The following is a 21,769-nucleotide window of genomic DNA, read 5'->3' as shown; positions in this document are numbered from 1 at the left end:
AAAACAATTATAAATGCTTTATAAGGCATAACTAGTCCTCACTTTAGATGAGCTCACATAAATAGTTAACTGACCATTACTAAATGCTTTATAACTACCTGAATTTTGCTACATTTCTTGTGATCTTATGAATCACTGGCAACTCCTAAATAACTGGTTTGTAAATAATGCTATACTTCATTGAGAAATGATAAATTGATCATGAATAAAGTATGAAAATACAATTATTAAACACATTATAGATATGCTTTTAAATCAAGAATAAACCATTTATATCTGTATTTATAAACTGCTTATTACTGTCTATTAATGCTTTATAAATTATGAATTATCTGTTTACTAATGCTTAATTAATGATTAATAGTGTGCAGTTATTATAAAGTGTTACCCAAAAAGGTTGTCTAAATGCATCACATGTCTTCCACTAAAAATGTCATACATGCTTGTGAACAATGACACTGACTTGGCAAAATGTGTCAAAACAGCAGAGAACAGTGGATGGCTGTCAAAGGGAGGCTTGGGTCAGGCAATGTCACTCAGATTTAACCAAACACTACGGTTTAACCTTTGCCCACTGTGGCATGCGAATCCAGTCAGTGCAAGGCCTAGATGCAACTTGGCCTGTGTTTAAACTTCAGCTCACTGTGAATTTACAAGCGGTGTCAATCTAAGTCTTCGGTGGTCTCTGAGCAATCACTACCCCAGCAAATACAGTGTTTCATATAGCGTGGATTGTGGTGAAGCCTGCTCTGCGGTCCAACTGAGGAAACACAGAAAGCCTTATGTTTGCTGTTTCAGCACTATGTTGGGATATGACACATTCACCCTGCAGGCAAAATCTCTTTCCGTCTGCTGAAGTAGACAGATAATATTACCATATTAAGTGGACTAATATTTCCCTAGTGGTTTACTATAAATCAAAAATAAATTATTTTAGAAATGACCAGTCAAACGGCTAAATTTCATGTCACATACCTTATGCAAATAGCCTTTGGAGTCACCCAAGAAAACAATGGTGTGCCCCTCCCGTACACTAACGGTGACAGCAGTGAGACGGGTGGATGAGCTGTTCAACACGGCTTCAGCTACAACAGGCTTCCAGCTCGCCATTGGACTCGGGGTGTGGTCCGAGCCACAGGGATAAGCCTTCAGGGTGTTCTGTGGGAGACAAAAACAAGTATTCGTGACTTTGGTTTTGGCAAAACCATTGTGACCTAATCCAGTTTCATGTTGTGTAATAATAAACTCTGCAAAAGGGTAAGGGTTTAGTTCTCAGTCTATAGCCTCAAGGCTGTCAAATCCTCTTAGTTGAGAAAGCCAGATTAGATGAAGATTATCTTGGTCTCACACTAGGATGGCAAGGCTGCTCCTTTCTTTGAGTCTAACGCTATCAAATCTGCTCCAGCGGTCTTTGATAAAATCTAGCTTGCATGTCATACTATGTTCCCTCATTATCAGAAGTGATCTGTTTGTGTACCAGACTGGGGATCAGGAAATGTGTTTCAGTGTTTGAGGATTTGCTAGAAACACCAAGAATGCTGTATTTGGGTGGCGGTGTTTGTCTGTGGATCAGTAACATCCTCCTTAAAAGGAATTGTGTTAATGCTAAACGTCTGTCATCACTTATTCAACCTCGTGTTGAAAAAACCATATGACTTTCTTTCTTCAGTGGAACGCAGAAAGAGATGTTTTGAAGAATGTTCAAGCTGCTCTTTCCCGTTCAATGAAAGTGGATGGAGACCAGGGTCGGTCGAACTCCAAAAAAAGCACCATAAAGCAAGTACTTTGTACTTTGACTTGAGCATTATATTTCATGTCCTAAGTCATATTTACAGTAATTATTTGAGCAAAAGCAAAAATGAAGTTGTCACAATAACAAGACGGCTATTGTGCTACATTAACAATCTAGTAAATAACATCTCTTATTTAATTTCTGGAGAATGAGTGTCCATCCCAATTTACTTTTATTTAATTTAAAAGTGCAGCATGAACATTATGCTAAATATCTTCTTTAGCATTCCATAAAATAAATAAAGTCATATGGATTTATATACCATGTTGGTAAGTAAAAGATGTAAGAATCTGCCTTTTTAGCTAAACTATCCCTTTAACAGGCAATTCTATCCTTTCGATAAGTCTTCTAGACATCGAACCCTCCTCAGACGTGTGTTTCTCCTTCCTACCCTCTTTTCTAGCAGACATCAGTAGTTTGAGCTTGGGGTTTATTGATCCGAATAACTCTGTTTAGGACTGAGCAGGCTGGGTTCTGGATGCTGAGTTGACAAATATATGGAGGTCATGAGGAGGCTGTTCGCCTGTGAGCCAGAATCCTTGAGTTCTTTGATTTGTCTTAAGGTCTTGTTAGGACTAATGCTCATCAAAGAGTCAAAACATAATTCACTCAGATTATGGCAGGCAGAATCGTATGAGCGAAAGCAATCTGCCTGAGAATTAATGATGAGCAATGCATCTAAATTAGGATAGATTTTAGTTTAAATATACTGTTGGAGGAAAATGAGGCGGTCCAGTTCCCTAGAGTTATGCTGCGGGCATCCTTTCCCCATTTTCCCATGCTTTTCAAAGAAAGTTAAACTACTATGATGATTATGTGGAAACGGCTGACCTCAAAACCTAATTATAGGGATCATTTATAAGTATAATGTTTCAATGCGAAGACAGTGTACAAGTGAACAGCCACTATCAAATATTCCTATAAAAGGAACACTTTAAGTGCCATTATCAATTGTGACAAAACAAATACATTTCTAGCATAAAAAATAATTTTTTTTTTTTTTTTTTTACCTCTACAAGGTTTTTCTTATTTATGCCTAGGCTCAGGCCACTTTTAACACTGGATTACAATTTTTGCCTAATACAGTGTCTATACTAACATTGTCTTAAAGCATCGCATATCACAGAAGAATTCGGTCATTTATGTTTTTTTGGTTTGTTTATTTTTGAAAATTGTGTATGTAATTTCTACCACATCTCACATGACATATAGTGTCATATGTGTTGGAAATTACATTTTGAAATAACATAAAATTCTCCTTTGTCTTGCTAAAAGTAATTTCATGACTAGGGATGGGTGGAATGATATCTTTTTTAATAGCAAAGATAAAATAAAATATACACAACTGTACTGTGATATCCAAATGTTGTAATGAAATTAAATTACTCTGATTATTAAATTAAATTAAATTATTTTGATCATAATGCCACCTCTAATACGAAGTAAAATTTTATGTATCCTAAAAATGCTATTATATTTACATAGATTTTTACATCCTGTCATATTTCATCTTAAGCATTTAAATGACCATGTTGTCTCCAACTATAATCACGTACACGTAAAACTAAACATCAAAATATTTATTTTTTAAATGTAAAAATTATTTTATATTAAAGAAGTGATGAAAAGGAAGTAGAGACACATCTTTTCATTTGTATTGTGATATAAATGCAAGTAAAACATATTTCAGGAAAACAGTGGTACTTGTGCTGGTTGTTGACTGGATGTTGAGATTTGGCCCAAAAAAGAATAAGATTTCAGGGAAGTAATTGTTGAATAAAGTTGTTAGTTTTGTTTTCTTTGCGGACAAAAAGTATTCTTGTAGCTTTATAAAATGAAGATTGAACTACTGAGGACACATGGATTATTTTAACGATGTGCCTACTATGTTTCTGGGCCTTGAACATGTCAGTTGTGTTGCTGTCTATGCAGAGTCAGAAAGCTCTCGGATTTCATCAAAATATCTTAATTTGTGTTCTGAAGATGAATGAAGGTCTAACAGGTTTGGAACGACATGAGGCTGAGTAATTAATGACTGAATTTCCATTTTGGGGAGAACTTTAAAATAATATTAAAAACTCTCCATCTATTTACTCACCGTAGGCAGGTAAGCACAGTTGGATTTAACATCATATTCAATGTATGCCACCTTATCGCCATCTTTCTTCCCATTTTGCGTGTAGCACAGATCTCGTGTAGCATCAATACTACGGTCCACTTCATCCAGAGAGTACACACACAATGCAGATTCCTCCCCGGGTCCATTAGCAGCACTAACCCCCCTAGAAAAGACTCCCATCAAAACCTGCGAGCGTCCAGATTCCTCACCGCCCACCTGCGCCCCCTGGAGGAAATTATAGTTCCATGGTGTTGAGTTCGAGTGACAAATTAGCGGTACCTCAACGTAGGAGTAATACGCCTGATCGTCCAAACACACCCGTGCCACATATGTACGATATTCCCTTGATGCTTTTAGGTCGCGTCTATAGAACAAAAAGTAGACGTGGTTGCGTCGCGCAAAGGTTGTGACAAAATTGTGATCGTACTCCGAGAGGCGCCCGGCTACAGCGAGCTTAGCAGTTTCCTCGTAGGAAAACACCGGCTCTGTCGAAAGTTGGCGAGTGGAAACTGGCGGATGACTGCTGGTGTAGCCTCGTCCCACATAAAGGACCGGATCTTTGTCTTGCGGTCGCACCACGAGCCCGACCGTTGACACCGTAGGGTCGTTAGCCGCCACATACTGCGTATCAACAGGTCTCTCGGCAGAGAAGAGGACTTCGTTCACATTGGCTAGGCTGCGTTTCTGGCAGGTGCCCTGGTGTACGCTCCCACAGGTGATGAGCTGGAGGGAATATGGATCCACTAACAGAAGCTTGTTGTGATTGTTAACGAGCCCAGCCTGAGGGCAGTTCTCCAGGGTAACCGGAGGCAGACAGTCCTTGCTGTCTCTCACCGGGCCGGTTTTCTCATCCACTTCAAGACGGAGGCCATCAAGGCCAGCGAGCTGAAACAGATGGTCCCGGGCCCCCACGTAGACCGTACCTATGCTGGGGTCAGGGTGCAATGCCAGGTGCTGGAAGACCGTGTCGTTGGAGGAGAAGCGAGGGTAACTGCTGTGGACCCCCAGAACAGCCAGGACGAGGAACTGAAGCAGGGTCAAGACGAGGGCCATCCCACACTGCACTGCAAAAACACTGATCGCATGTGAAACGAGTTAGTATTAGCTCGCAGGACAGAGCCAAGCATAGTAGAGATAATCAAAGACATGTTGGAATTAGTATTATTCATTCCTAATTATAAAGAATTGTCAGTTTTTTATTTTATTTAGTTATATTAGACAGGACCTGTCATGAACAAAGCAAAATAATATGTCTTGTAGAAAGGAATATAGTAAATAAAATAACATACGTACTTAATAAAATAAAAATTGAAATATTTTGGCATTTTGATATATATCAAAGTACTAGAGGTGGATTTTACCAATAACCAGGTTGGACTACACTTATCAATAACCAAATTATCAACCAATAGTTTTTGGATACTGAATGAAAGCCAACATAATAGAAAAATAGTGCTGTAATTTATTACAAAATAAAAAACTGTACTGTACTTTTTAAGCGAAATAGTAAATAAACTTAAAAAATAAAAAATAAATAGTAATTATACTTGGATAATTCATGTTAGTTAATTGTGCATTAACTAATGTTAACAGATACTATTGTAAAATGTAAAAATGTATTAGTTAATGTTCTTCATAATATAACAATAACTAGGGGTGCTCCGATCACGATCGGCCGATCGTTATGCGCATCTCGTCAGTAAAGACGGTTCTCTAATCAGCGGTTAGTTCCATCAGGTGCGTGATTTCACATAGAGCAGCTGTTACGACACAGAGCCGTTGTTAACTGAGAAGATGCGCCAAAAAACGCTGAAAATGAAGTGGATTTGGAAGTGGATTTGGAATTAACAGCTGATTAGAGAACCGGCTTTACTGACGAGATGCGCATTAACGATCGGCCGATCGTGATCGGAGCACCTCTAACAATAACAATGAACAATACTTCTCCAGCAATTGGATATGGGTGCCGATTAATCAGCAAAACTGATCGATTGACCTCTACACAAAAGTGACCGATATTCATATTCATTCAAAGTATAAATTTAAATCATGCATATTCATTTAAATGGTACTTTTTTTTTTTTTATATTATCAAATAAACATGTATAAATCAAATAAATATAAACATATACAATGTAAGTGTAAACATATAAACAAACAGTATTGTAGTATTTTTGTTTTGTTGTTTTTTTTGGACATGGTACCATGGTGATATAACCTTAAATGTGTACCATGTTTTTGTACGTATTTAAATAAATTAGAAATGGGATTTAAAATAAAGGCCAGTGTTACCATGGTAAATTTCCAAAAGTATGGTATTATCATAGTGCATGTAAAATAATAATAAAAAAAATAAAATAATGCATTACCATTATTGTACATGTACAAAAATCAGTCAATAAATCTATCAATATATAAATAAATAAACTGAAAACTAAATATTAATTTGGTACAATGCCAAAATAACAATAATAAAGTTCTTAAAAAAAAGAATACCAAAGTATTCCCATGTTATTTGTCTCATGGATTTACTAGTGGATACTTACATACAATAGTCAACATTTGATGAAAAAATTCATCAAAGTTGTTCAAACACAAGAACGAATTTTGGTTTTAAGTTTTAGGACAACTTTGATGAAAGGTTTTGATCCACTTCAAATGTTGACTACTGCACAATAGAGTGGTCTACTACATGCATGAATTATCACTTTGGCACAGGGTAACGATTTTCAGACAAGGCCTGTAAAAACATCCATATTTATGAAATATGATGGGAAATTATCACACATACCATCTGTCAGACATATAATGTTCGGGAGGCTGCTGTCCTCTTGATTATCCAGTTGCATAGCACATGCCTGTGGAGACAGTCTGTGAGGGTAGAAAAACATGCCGGTTAGCTCTTACACAGAGCGGCATTGAGCAATCTGAAGAGAGCAGGATTAATGCCATTGTGGCTCAGGGGAGACACAGCTGTTGAGCTGAGCAATCCTTCCCTGACAGGAAATTGGATGATATAGGCTCTAAGTCACCATCGAAGCCCTAATGCATTGCTCTGCAGTAGCAGTTTGGCAGAGATCCTTTACTCTGAGGAAAACTGTCGATGAAGTTTTATATGAATTAGATGTGATTAATAAGAAGCCATTATAGGGTAGTAGTCTCCACTTTCTTGAAGCAATTCAAGCCGACCTAAACAATCAATAAGAAAAAAAGTGAAATAATGTGATTTGATTACTTGTGTTATGGCTCAGCATCACCCCTGATTCTCCATTTCCCTAAGTGGAGCAATCTTTCGTTCGTTTCCCATATTCACTCGTCCACTTCTGACCTCTTTCTCCAAGTCATCATTGAATAAATGGGCACAGTTTAAATGCACAGTATAGGGACACTCACAAGAGTGACTGCAGGTCAGTGAATAAGAGGATTATTCTTATTAATTTTGACATGATGGCCTTACTCAGTTGTCTTTTCTTGGTTTGGCCATTTCCTGCTAAAAAATGATCTGAACCAGTAATGACTATGCAGCAATTCTGGAGTATAATCTCCCAACTTTGAAACTGTATTTTCGATACTGAATGATTTTAAAATAATAGTGGGAGGTTGAATCAAAATGAACCAAACAACTCTTGTTCTGTAATGGTTCAATTAACAAATATTTTGAAATTGAGAAAGTATTTGAACAACAAAAAATACTGGGATAATGTCAATACTGAATGTGACACAGTGGTACTCTTGTGAATCTGCAGTGATTACTGACACGCAAGAGAAGAAATTGTTGTATAAAGATGTTATTTTTGTTTTCTTTGTGCAAAAAAAGTATTCTTGAAGCATTGTAACATTTAGGTTGAACCGCTGATGACACTTGAACTATTTTAACAATGTCCTTACTAAATTTATGGGCCTTGAATGTGGTATTCGGATTTCATTAAAAATATCTTATTCTGTTCATCGAAGATGAACGAAGATCTTATGGGTTTGGAATGACATGATGGTGAGCAACTTTTGGAAAAACGTAATTTTTGGGTCTGATTCCTGAGCAAAAGACCATAGTTTATGAGCAGGCTCTTTTTAGTGATAGTACTGAAAAGAAAAAGGCTAATAAGAGTAATTTGTTTGGCATGTCTTATTCTCGATCAAAAGAAAAGACTCTTAAAAGCCACTTATTTTAATGTCCATGCTGTATGATTATGATCTGCCAAAAGACCACCTTAAGTAGAATGTCTCTAGCCCACTGATACGACCTGAGTCAGCTCATATGAATGTGCCTAATTTGAAACATATAGTACAGCATTTGAAACATAATTTGCAGAAAGTATTTCATTAAGTGTACAATTTGTTAGAAAATGTTTCAAGCGCCAAAATAGCTGCAAAAACTAAACAACTAAAGTAGACAACTAATGACAGGCTTGTTAGCAACAACATGCTAAAGCTAACCGACTGTGTGCTTTTGCCAAACCCCTATATAAAGTAAGGGTGTACTCACACTAGGCACGGTTGCCATGAACCGGGCCCGAGTACGATTGTCCCCCCTCCCCACTCCCCCTCTGGCCTGCACTCACATAGGGTTTCAGCATTCGTGCCGGAGCACGCTTACGTCATTATGGTGCGACGGTTTCGGGATAAACAGGAAGAGCGGCTCTCTCTTAACACAATGGAGTGCATCGCTCTGTTTTCTTTGTGGATAATTTTGTGTTGTTTGGTCCACAGCCTGTTGTTAAACAGATGTGTCGCCTTAGTGGCGCGAACATTTTCACGTAATCGTGCTGCTCGTATGAGGATGTTTGCAAGATACCAGCTGAAGTGCAGCAAGGACTTTGCAGTTCCCTCTCGAGGCGGTAACTCAACATTACGTCAGCTAAGACGTATATGGGAACTCTTCCCTTCTCCACTTTCACTGAAATCTTATTGGCTAACGCCAGCTGGGGACAGCTGGCCAATTGACGCGAAGCATGCAAATACTGGCGGGTAAGCGTGCAGTATAAAATGCATGGGCGCGAAAATTACGTCAGAATCTCTTTCTTCACGCTAGAAGTCTTATCTAAGTCATCGTGGAAGTTGCAATAGAGGACTACTCACCCTGTTTTTCCTCTCCGCATCCGATGGCTGCTAATGCTAGATTCTGACCTTCAACAGTTCTGTGTGACCTGCTTGGGATTCTCACACGGACAACACTTGCGCCCACTGTACCGAGCTGCCAGTGCGCGCCCTCAGAGCCAGAGTGGCTCGGAGGACGGCGGGAATGAGGCCCACTGCCGCCAGCGAGCCGCTGGTGGGCCCTCCCCCGCCCGAAGACGAGTTTGACGTCGGCGTGGTGGACTATAGCTTCCGCGAACTTCGTCCTCTTCGGTACTGGCGAAGAAAACGACTCCATGTCGCTTCGACGTCGGAAAAGGTTTGGGCCTCTCAGTGGGACCGCCCCGACCAAGAGGGCCCTGAGACCTCCAGGAGAAGCTCGTCAGGGTCTTCGGAAAGGTCGTCTCGGAGCTGAGTCTCGCTTGCAACGCACATGACGAGCCTGTGATAGGTAACTAGACTCGTGGCTCCTCCAGTCGAGCTGCTACCAGATGGCATTTAGGCATGCAAGAGCTCGTGGTGAAATCGTGGGCTGCACCCCAATCGGCGCGCACCCACTCTGCTACGAAGGCCATATCACGCACGTGGACGGGACGGAAACCCTCCCCCCCCCCGTCTAGGAGACTGTTACCACACACCTGTGCTCGTCTCCCTCTGCTTTTGGTCCGGACCACAGTCTAGAAAGAGCGAGTGCAGCTTCTGCTCTTTGCCAGGGCAATACTCAAGGTGTTTCAGGCAAATGGCGGCACAGTAGCTCTGACGTCATCAGGATCGCGGCAACTGATCTCGCGCTGATTGCTATTAAGCGCTCTGCTGAGCTGTTTCACGGAGCTCATGGTCATCTTTACAGGCACCTATGGCTTCCCTAGCTGTCCTGAAAGACGCGGACCGTAGGCCGCTCCTAAACGTTCCAGTTGCTCCCTCCGGCCTCTTTGGTGACGTCATGGAGCTATTCTCAGAGACGCAGAAAGCGCGCCAAAGTATGAGCCATGTGATACCCCGTCGCTCACCCCAGTCCTCTTCTGCGAGATTCTTATGCACCGGGCCAGGCTCTGAAACCAGCTAAAATAACCCGCAGTGGCACCCCGCTCTGAACCGGACGCTCGTTTCTGCCGAAACCAGCAGTGGTAAGAACCTGGAAGGTAACATCAGGGTCAGTTTAGGACCCCGCGCCGCGAGAGAGCCAGCGCGCCATACGAGCCGTCTCCCTGACGGTGAAAGAGTGAGTCAGCGGGAGGCCCCGCCCCCAAGCGCCATGTTCATATGCATCATGTCCCCCATTTCCTTCGGGCGACGATTGCTATGTCTGTTTGAATGCTGTTTGTGTGAGTTCCACAATAAAAGCAGGTATACAATCAGCGAAAGAGCTTTACTGCCTCTTACACTCATCTCTGTGTCACTCGCCCTGTCTCAGATCAGTGCAGAGCCACAACCCATGATTATACTGGCCTCGCGAGAGTGCCAACACCACATAAACACGGTGTCTCCCTCAATGTTCAGATGCATCATGTCCCCCATGTTTCTTCGGGCGACGATTGCTATGTCTGTTTGAATGCTGTTTGTGTGAGTTCCACAATAAAAGCATGTTACAATCAACTAAAGAGCTTTACTTCCTCTTACACTCATCTCTGTGTCACTCGCCCTGTCTCAGAACAGTGCAGAGCCACAACCCATGATTACTGGCCTCGCGAGAGTGCCAACACCACATAAACACGGTGTCACCCTCAATGTTCAAATGCATCATGTCCCCCATGTTTCTTCGGGCGACGATTGCTATGTCTGTTTGAATGCTGTTTGTGTGAGTTCCACAATAAAACAGGTATACAATCAGCGAAAGAACTTTACTGCCTCTTACACTCATCACTGTGTCACTCGCCCTGTCTCAGAACAGTGCAGAGCCACAACCCATGATTATACTGGCCTCGCGAGAGTGCCAACACCACATGAACACGGTGTCACCCTCAATGTTCAGATGCATCATGTCCCCCATGTTTCTTCGGGCGACGATTGCTATGTTTGAATGCTGTTTGTGTGAGTTCCACAATAAAAGCATGTTACAATCAACTAAAAGCTTTACTTCCTCTTACACTCATCTCTGTGTCACTCGCCCTGTCTCAGAACAGTGCAGAGCCACAACCTATTATTATAATGGCCTCGCGAAGGAGCGAGAGTGCCAACACCACAAAGAAACATGCATCATGTCCCCCACATCACTATGGGTGACGATTGCTATATGTGTTTAAATGATGTTTTTGTGAGTAAAAATTGTACTAAAGAAGCATATATACAAATTCTTGCACCCAACGTTGTGTCACTCGCCCTGTCTCAAACAGCGCAGAGCCACAGTCCATGATTATAATGGCCTCATGATGGCGCAAGAGTGTCACACCATTTAGCGACGCGCCCGCCCTCCCGCCAGTGCTTCCAGCCTCGCGGGGGCGGGGGCGGGGGCGGGGCCCTCATTAAAATAAGCCATCAGTGGCTGTAGACCTAACGCGTCGGCCGTGTCATCTCATGGACGGTAAGAGGGCTATCCCGGGCGTTTCACCGTGGATACTGGGAATAATTCACGACGGATATTCTCTCCAATTCAAACGCAGACCTCCCCGCTTCAATGGCGTGGTCCCGTCACTGACTTTGCCCCAAAACCGTCCTGTTCTGCGACAGGAAGTTCTCAGTCTGCTCGAGAGAGAGCGATAGAGCGAAATTTCCCCTCAGATCGAGCGGAATGCGCATGTTGAATTATCTGGACGATTGGCTGATTTTAGCCCACTCAAGAGATGTGCTATCAGTCACGTGGAAACAATGCTTCGCCGTTTGGATACGCTGGGACTGCGTGTGAATATGCAGAAGAGCGTGTTTTTACGAGTCGGACTGTAACATATCTGAGAATATGTTTGGACTCGATGGCGATGCGAGCCCATCTCTCTCTAGAGCATTTCATCGACTCTGCGCTGTTTCTGACTGGGCAGGTCGTTTGCACTGAGGGAATTTCAGAGGCTTCTGGGACTGATGGCGGCGGCTTCTTCAGTGTGCCATCTGGGTCTGCTACATTGCGGCCGCTAAAGTTTTGGCTGTAACTCGAGTTCCGCCGAGGGCGTGGTCTTCGGTCCACAAGCACTTACGGTCATTCACAGTTGCGTCAGCACTCTGAGACCGTGGAACAGCCCGGATATGTTCAGCCCAGGAGTTCTTTTCTCTACGAACGCGATCTAGGCCGGGGAGCAGTCCGTCTGGGCCTGTGGTCAGAGTCACAGAGAAGGTGACACAAAACCGTTTGGAATAATGGAAGCGGTGTCCTAATATCCCTGCAAGCCTTTCGGTCGAGATTGGAGCGGAAACATGTACTGATTCAAACCGACAACACGTCTGTGGTCTCGTACATAAATCGCCAGGGCGGCGTGCGCTCCAGAGCTCTATTCAAACAGGCAGCGAGTTTCCTGTTGTGGGCGGACCGACACTTAATCTCCATAGGAGCGTCGCACATCCCCGGTACTTTGAACCGTGGAGTGAGCATGCTTTTGAGGAACGGGATTCCTTAAGGAGATGTTGGCTTCACCCAAGATCAGATCTAATGATTTGGGAGGGAGGAAGTGGATTGTTTGCCACGAGCGAGAACACGTTTGCTATCTCACTCCCCCCTGCTGGGAGATGCTCTGACATCGCGCTGGCCGGAAGCCAGGCTTACCGGTTCCCTCCTGTGAAGATTCTGCCTGTGTTGTGCAAAATCAGGGAGGAGAAAGCATCAGTTATACTCGTGGCCCCGAACTGGCCGAATCAGCCCTGGTTCGCGGACCTGAGAGAGTTACTGATGGCTCCCCCATGGCGAATCCCCCTCAAGCAGGACCTGCTGTCTCAGGCGAATGGCACAATATAGCACCCCAGCCCCGAGCTGTGGAACCTTCATGTGTGGCCGCTGCGGGGACCCTAATGAGCGGGACGCTCTGCACTGACGAGTGCTAAACACACTTACTGAGACGCGAGCATCATCAAACATTCGCTGCTACGCGCAGAAGTGGTGAGTTTTCACAAAATGGTGCGAGAACATTTATATTGACCCGGGGACCTGTTCCGTGTCGGATGTTTTGCGCTTTCTACAGCACAGTTGGATAGCGGGAGTTTGAAACCATCCACGCTGAAGGTGTATGTGACTGCTATTGCCGCTTTCGTTCCCCGGTTACGGGTAAACGATCGGTAAGCACGCTCTGGTATTCAGTTTTCTCAGGGGAGCAAGTGGATTGTGTACTTCATGGCCGCCCTCCGTGCCGCCGTGGGATTTCGCTCTAGTTTTGAGGGCTCTATCTCTTATTACCGTTCGAGCCATTAGCTTCGATTGCGGTTAAGGAGCTTCCCTGAAGACTGCCTTGCCTCTTGCTCTCGCCTCAGCGAAGTGCCTTGGAGAATTTCGTGAGTGTTTGGTGAACGATATTGCATTGGTTTCGGGCCTGGCGACTGTAATGTCACTCTCCGGCCGAGACCGGGTTTCGTTTCGAAGTCACTCAATACACCGTTTTGTTTCCCTGCCCGCCTTATCTGTTGAGCCGTCAGCCTCGCGCGACGCTGATACTCAGAGCGCCGGGACCCTGTTAGGGTTTTACGGATGTATATGAATTGCTCGGCCGCCTTTCGTCAGTCGGACCAGCTGTTCGTGTGCTTGGTGGATGTAATAAGGGACGTGCTGTTTCTAAACAGAGACTTTCTCACTGGATCGTGGACGCTATCAAATGCCAGGGGAAGGATTACCCCCTCAACATCAGAGCTCATTCTGCGAGGACATTATAAATGCTTCCTGATGGGCCTGGTCTAGAGGTATGTCTGTCCAGTATTTATGTTTTGCTGCTGGCTGGTCTTCCCAGAACACAATCGCCAGGTTTTACAAGCTGGATGTACCCTCTGTAGCGTCACATGTTTTTCGGTGAGTTAAGTTTTATTCATTAAAGCTGTTATAACCAGCTATACAGTAGTTACCATGGCTGCTAACTCTGTGTTATGGTTTAAATGGTTTATGCAGCAGTCACCGCAAACGCCGTCGACTCTGTTTAACTCTCATGCTTGAGTGCTTATTGCTTTGTGTCTGCCCTGGTTAGTGCAGATTTCGATATATTGCTTGAAGTTATGCATATTTTGTTAGGGTCGGAGCAGATGTCTCATTGGCCTAGTTCCGCCTATCAGATGCAAGCACTCTTAGCGACACGGCCATTGGCTAGAACTGTACTGCTTGTGTGAGGGTGATTGACTCCGTTCAGGGCTTATCTTCACTGCTCTCACGGCGGGATTTTATACAGTTCCCATATACGTCTTAGCTGACGTAATGTTGAGTTACCGCCTCGAGAGGGAACGTCTCCGGTTACTATCGTAACCTCGGTTCCCTGAGAGGCGGGAACGAGACATTACGTTAGCCGCCGTGGTCGCTGTTTGATCAGCTGTGCTAGCGTTCAGTCGTGATTCTGACGTAATTTTCGCGCCCATGCATTTTATACTGCACGCTTACCCGCCAGTATTTGCATGCTTCGCGTCAATTGGCCAGCTGTCCCCAGCTGGCGTTAGCCAATAAGATTTCAGTGAAAGTGGAGAAGGGAAGAGTTCCCATATACGTCTTAGCTGACGTAATGTCTCGTTCCCGCCTCTCAGGGAACCGAGGTTACGATAGTAACCGGAGACGTTTTTAGTTTTTTTATGCGTTTTGCACCTCTGCCGTAGACCAAAGCGACCCTTTCCCTGCCATGTTGGTTTTGGAGCGTCGCAAAACCGTGATGCAAAGCATCCTTTTCCGTGCCCCGGCACGGTTAGCGCTCACACTGCATGCGAACCGCGCCCGAGTCCAACTGAACCGTGCCCTGGCCCACCTCTTCCAAGCAGGCCAGGGCCGGCCAATCGAGCCGCGCCCGGGCACGATTCGGAGCACTCACGCTTTGGTGGTCAAACGCACTCGGGCACGGTTCAAACTGGCAGTGTGAGTACACCCTAAGGCCCTATGAAATCGATTACATTACTTTTTTTTTTCCAAAATCCGTTTTTCCATTTAAAATTTTCTGCATTCTCTTTTTGTTTTAATGGTTAAATGAAATTTTTTATCTTAATCAAAAAGCATGTCTTATTAATTGAAATGATGAAACTTACACAATTTTTTAAATAATTTTTTTCTAATAAAAATAGTGAAAAATTTAGTGTGAAGTGACATTCAGCCAAGTATGGTGACCCATACTCAGAATTTGTGCTCTGCATTTAACCCATCCGAAGTGCACACACACAGAGCAGTGAACACACACACACACACACACACTGTGAACACACACCCGGAGCAGTGGGCAGCCATTTATGCTGCGGCGCCCGGGGAGCAGTTGGGGGTTCAGTGCCTTGCTCAAGGGCACCTAAGTCATGGCACTGAAGGTGGAGAGAGAGCTGTTCATGCACTACCGCCACCCACAATTCCTGCCGGCCCAAGACTAGAACTCACAACCCTTCGATTGGGAGTCCAAACCTCTAACCATTAGGCCACGACTTCCCTATAAATAAAATAAATAACTATATTATAACAATCTATATAATTGTTCTACTGATTTATTGTTTGTTATGTGTTAGGCTATAAAAAATCTGGTAAAAAAAAAAACATTCTGGTAAATATTCTGTTTTAGTAATCATTTTAGTAGTAGTAGTACTATCATTAAATTAAGTAATTTATTTCTGTTACAGTTTCTTCAAGTTAAACTTTGAAAACTTTTAATTTGATGAGTCAATGTGAAGGCCTTTCAGTTTTTGTTTGTATATGATATGATGGTAGATTTGCTCAAAAGAAATGGTAAAATGCTCATGAAGAGACTCTCAGGGAAGTTCTAAAGACTACGTTAATGTGTTCATACACTCATATATTGAGGCGGCAGCATTATACAGTAAATTCCATTTTTATGACTGGAGTGGATTCCATGATTCCGTCCGCTTTTTCCACATCACAGGGCCCTAATTAAGACATACCCACGTCCAATTAATTCACTACATTTCACCCAAGTTGCCAGAGAATGACTTAACCCCAATAGAACTGCTATTAACCAAACCAAACAAACAAAAGTGCCCTAAGCTGACCTATTACCAGATTCTGGAGGTGTGCTCCAAGAGGTCCTGTTGAGCATTTAGAAACCCCCCACTCAACATTAGTCTGTACCCTGAAAAGCAGCACAGACAAAAGGTCTCAAAAAGAGCTCAACCTCCACAGTTAGCGAACAGCAACCTGAATAATAGAAGCTCGTTAGGCCGACTGCTTTTAAATCTTCACTAGAGAAGACATGCAGGTGGTGTTGATTTAACACCAGTCACAGTTAAGACCAACACAATGCAGAGTCTCCTCTTCACAGACCAGTCATAGAGAGAAGAGGGGGAAGGAGAAAGTGAAAGAGCGAGAGAGCAAGGATTCCACACAAGAATGACAAGCACTTCACCCGGTATTAAAGGATAAAACTCTGAGCCGGCCCCTCCGAATCGTCCCTGGGCTGAAGGGAGTGTATTGTTTGGAAGCGTTCCCAGGGGCACAGATAGATGCTGGGACCGGAGGGGTAACGTCAGGCCCGTGAGGCACGGCTCACACAGCAGCGCCGAGAGGAGACTGACCCCTCTGTCTCTCTGGGAGGGGTTGGCAGTGACCCCACATTTTTATGGCCTCTAGCAGAATGTTACGCTGTCACGCCTCATTGGGCATGACAATGAACATGAAAAGTTGCCACTCTGGATGATTAGGAAAGCTATTTATCCATCTCTGGGGACAATAAGGCCATTCAGCAAGGCTGAAACATAATTCACAGTCTATGAGACGTCTTTTCAGATATCAAACCGATGTCGTTAGCCTCTCCGCGAAAGGAGATTTGTCTGTAAAATATGGTGAATGGCTGTTGCGAACAATCCTCGGTTGTATTTCAGATTCTTCCACGAAGGCGTGAGAATTGAAAGAGAAGTGAGGGAGAGGGAGAGTGAGAGGGTGAAACAGTGGCATGTTTATGTTATTAATAGAGCTCTTGATCGTAGAGGGGCATCGCAGCATACCCTGCATTCCAGACACTATTGTTGACCTTTCCAGAGGCTTGAGTAGCCCGACTTCATCACTAATGTCGGTCCAAATTTGCAGCTTTCACTAGCTAAGAACTGCCCAACTAGACAGGAAAAAAAAACAACTGATCTAGGTTGTTTTAGGTGGTGTTTAGAAGGCGGAGATAAACTGATTTGATTGACCGATCAGCATGGATTTTTTTAACAACCCTTTCCACTATCTAACAAGCAGCAAATCATGATTTCACAATTAAATCATATTAGTTATAAAAAAATATATGAATAAAAGTATGAGCTCTTCAATGCAGTCCATCCAAACTTAAGGTGGCACTTGAGTTTAAAGTTGTGGGTATTTTTATGTAAAAAAAAAAAAAAAAAAGGATTTCCCAGCAACCTGTCTGTTAGGACCAGCCATAAAAAACAAATAAATAATCTCTCAATCCCAGAGATCTGACAGAGAGTCCCACTTCCTTCAAGCAGACAAACTTCCCATGACAGCTGGACCCCTCGGCGCTATAAATATCCCCATAAAAATATCCCTAAAACCGCTTATGTCACAGATGCAGATCGGGTGGAGATGCAAGCAAACGAGCACAGCCAAGTCTACTGTTTTTCAGCGCGCTCACTGTATCGGTCTGCGCCGTCGCTGTCATGCTGTGGTTTCTCTAAATCTCTTTCACAAGCTCGCTTGTGCCCACAATTATACTTGGCACACAAACCAATGCGAGCAACTCAGTATTTGTCGCTCAATGCGCCAGTGTACTGACAGAAACCAGCACAGAAACTCTATGATACTCTAAAAATGCCACATCAAATTACAGAAAGCAACTGCAGCATAAGAACAGGACCACATGTGAGATAACTGGTAACATGTAATTTATATCATGAGTTGTAATGTATAGCATGCTAAATGCATATTATGCTTAATTAGGAATGGTGGGTTTCAAATCATAGTATGGATTTTCATAGTATGTAACCATGCATGCTTTTTGGTCTTATATTGCCCATAACCCCTTGCACAAGATAAAATTAATTAAGCAACAGTGTGTCCCAACGCTGGACAACTTAGGCCAGAAATATTCTCCAGGAGTATGCAAAGGAAGACACGAATGTCTAGCCAAAATATTTCAAGTGTGTGTGGTATCGCACTAAAGGAACTTTTCCAAAATTGTTTGACTGCAATTCAGCTACTTAATTTTATGCCTAATTCTTAATTTTAACTATATTGTAACAGTTTCAAAGAAGCTCCTCAACCCAGTGTTATATTGTAGCCCAGTGTATAATTTATATACTATTCATTAATATTATTACTAAATAAATGTAAAAAATTACTTATATACACTAAATACTGCAGTAAGTATTAAAGTGTGTGTGTGTATATATATATATATATATATATATATATATATATATATATATATATATATATATATATATATATATATATATATATATATATATATATATATATACACACAAATTTTATTTATTTTTTTAAATCAGATTTTAAGTGCCTTTGTTATGTGCCCTGGTCTTTTCTATTAGGTTTTTGTCATTTAAAACATTACTATACATTTACTTTTATTTCAGCTTTAGTTTTGGCTTGGTTTTAGTTTTTTATTTCCAGTTAGTAATTTTAGTGCTTCTACTTAAACTTGTTACAGTTTTAATGTATGTTTTTTTTTTTCTGTTTTACGTTTACAGTAAGTAATTTTAGTTGGGAATTCCTTTAGTTCAGGTTCTTCATCTAATATATATGAAGAGTTTTGGTTCTAAAATGCAATAAATTCATTTTGATTAATTTGAATAAAAAAAGGGTTTTCTTTAACACTATTTTCTGTTTCAAACTTTCAAATAGCATCTTAAGGTTATAATACCAATAAAACTTAAAATCCAGGTTTTGATTTTCAAAGATTTATTATAAAATGTATTTCTTTTTTTTTTTCTCAAAATGCAATAAATCCATTGAATCAATATGAAAGTAATTTTTCATACTGAAACTGATGAAAATACACAACATAGTAAGTTGATCCACATATGATAGCCTCTGAACTTGGTCAGTACTAATCTTATATACAGGCACTGGACTAAAAATATATACATCAGTCATCGCTTCCAAAGTTAATTCAGCGGGTCATCTTGTTAATGCTATAAATTACAGCAATAAAATACGATTTCATCATGAACAAGAACATGAACAACATTACATTAGACACAGAAATTCCAAAATGACATTTCCCTTACATTCAACTTCCAAAAGTGCATTCATCTTTGTCATGTTACATTCATTTAGTTGACTAGTGCTATGTGCTGTGTTAACAAAAACATAAATGGCATTAATAACAACACTAACGCTGACAAGCTAAGCAATTTAACGTTCATAATCAAATGCAATTCATTGAATGAACGCAATATAGCGCAATATAGTGATCCATTGCTCTGTGTATTAAATGCATCTTAATTATTTCCATCTGAAGGCCTGTGGTGGAGATTTACAGGTACTATTACCGTATTCTACTATAAGTCGCACTTTTTTCATAGTTTGGCTGTTCCTGCGACTTATAGTCAGGTGCGACTTATTTATCAAAATTAATTTGACCAAGAGAAATGAACTAAGAGAAATGAACCAAGAGAAAACATTACCGTCTACTGTCTACTCTCGCGGCTGTAGACGGTAATGTTTTCTCTTGGTTCTTGGTTCTAAATAAATGATTGATTGGTTGAGCGGATATATCGCATTCTGCAAAAAAGGGAGACTGGCGTTTGTCACGGTTTGGAAAAAAGAGGAGAAAGCATGACCTAATAACTCTGCGAATGGCACAAGGAACATGATAAAAGCGTTTGCATGCATGCTTTGTTAAATATTTAAATCCAAAAGCATCTATGTTTTACTATAATAAGTGATAAATTGATCATAATGAATTAATTTATCAGGATTGAAAATTAGTCACACAGAAATAAAGCATTTTGAACATAGTCTGCTATTCAGTCGAGTCTGTTTCTGTTTGTTTGAAGTCACAGTAGCCTATATACATCACAATTAAAAGAAATTATCATTTATATATTTTTATAAAAGCTCCCGAACAAAAAACATTATTATACAGTATTTTTATGACATAGGTTATGCAGAGCTAAACTCTAGAGACGAGACTAATGACAGATAAAATATGTTACTAAATAAAAACACGATTGTGATAGAGAATAAGAAGCAGACGTCTGATTTTTTTCAAGCGGTCACATTTACCATGTTTACTATAGTAACGTTAATGCCTAGTGTGCATAGTCTTTTGCATCGCTTATAAATATTTCTGCCTTGTATGGTGATTATAATCCACATCGATCAAGTTATTTCAAACACTTGCTGCTAACTGAAAGTGAGTTTTGAGGCCAACTTATTTTTAAAATGTTTTCAATGCTGGTGTTACAGCTGTAGCTTTCTGAAATGAACGGCGCTGACGCTCTCCAGATGCGGAGAAACTCCACCTTTGTTCATAACCACTCCTCTAGCCCCAGCTGGCACGCTCTGGCCCAAGGTTTTCGTCGGGCCAAAAAACACGGGCCTTTGTCCCTGAGGAAGCACTGACAAGACACAATCAAGCACAGTAGTCTGAAGAATTACAACTGGTCCTAGCACACCCGCTTTTGGCCCAACAGTGGAAACGTGGCTATTGGCAGTGTAGTACATATGTTTTGTGCAAGCAGATGCAAATTGGGATTCAGTCTTTTTGATCAGGTCCTTCTCAAGTGATCAATAATGCAGAAGCACAACTGCTGATCTGAACCATGGTTTATGTGGCAAAGCACTGACTTCTGGGCAGCACCACAATAGTAATTGACAGCAGCTGCCAAACAGACCACCAAAAAACAACTGGATGCTGATCAAGAGAGGAAGGAAGCAGGATAAATGATTGAGAATGAGGAAGAAAGACATCTGCCAAGTTTAATTACTGAAATTATATGTAATTACAATTAAAGCGACTGCATTTCAGGATTTGGCAAGACATCGCGGACCGGCGTATCAGATGTCAGTCAGAGTTCAGAACAGATAAATCACATTTAACAAGGCACATGTTAAACATCACTTCAACACAATGCCAGTCACTTTGTTTGAGGAGCAGTCTAAGGCCCCTAGCAGCTTCCGAATATGGCTGCGTGTCATGAATGTTTCATGGGTTTTTCCATCATAATGTTTTTCAGAGGGGTGATGTCCGTCCCCCTCTGCGAAACTAGCCTTTGTCCTGCCTGACTGACCAGAAAAAAAATCTCACAGTTTCAGATGAGAGGTAAAAAAAACTAAGCCCAGATGGATGATGAACTGGGGATGAACAGACACTTTTGGAGCCCTATCCTACATTCAGATGAAAAGAGGGCTCACGTGGCTGTAGGACGCGTGTTTATCAGGGGAAGTCCTGAGGCAGGATTGAGGTTTGGGGCCTTTTCAATTATTCAACACACTCTGAGCCCTCACAGCAAACTCCAGATGCTCAGGTTCAGGGTTAGTACTAGTTATTACACAGTTATTGTAATTACTATAATAAGTACAAAGTATGTACATGAGGAACAGGACTGTAAAATAAAGTGCTACCAATAGTTTAAATAGATATTTTATTTAATGATTACATGATCATTATTATTATATTATTATACTACTCTCTGATAATCTGATAATTATTTAATGCATATATTATTTTCATATAAATTATTTGATATTTGTATAATTATTTATTTATAATGACTAACTATTTATATAA

General features: G+C 41.6%; 1 protein-coding gene across 2 annotated transcripts in view; it reads right to left on the bottom strand.

Moving 5' to 3' along the window:
• Nucleotides 1-21,769, bottom strand: part of LOC128011456 (plexin-B1) — a 78,696-nt gene that overhangs the window by 25,293 nt on the left and 31,634 nt on the right. For both annotated transcript variants that reach the window (XM_052593891.1, XM_052593890.1), the window contains exons 2-4: nucleotides 6,703-6,782; nucleotides 3,891-4,986; nucleotides 976-1,158 (exon numbers count right to left, since the gene is read on the bottom strand). In XM_052593891.1, the coding sequence (XP_052449851.1) occupies nucleotides 976-1,158; nucleotides 3,891-4,986; nucleotides 6,703-6,716 (1,293 nt within the window). In that variant the 5' untranslated portion in view covers nucleotides 6,717-6,782. The remainder of the gene's footprint in view (nucleotides 1-975; nucleotides 1,159-3,890; nucleotides 4,987-6,702; nucleotides 6,783-21,769) is intronic.

The sequence above is a fragment of the Carassius gibelio genome, chromosome B23 (assembly GCF_023724105.1).
Source record: "Carassius gibelio isolate Cgi1373 ecotype wild population from Czech Republic chromosome B23, carGib1.2-hapl.c, whole genome shotgun sequence".
Classification (NCBI taxonomy): domain Eukaryota; kingdom Metazoa; phylum Chordata; class Actinopteri; order Cypriniformes; family Cyprinidae; genus Carassius; species Carassius gibelio.
This window is presented reverse-complemented; position numbering and strand designations above follow the sequence as displayed.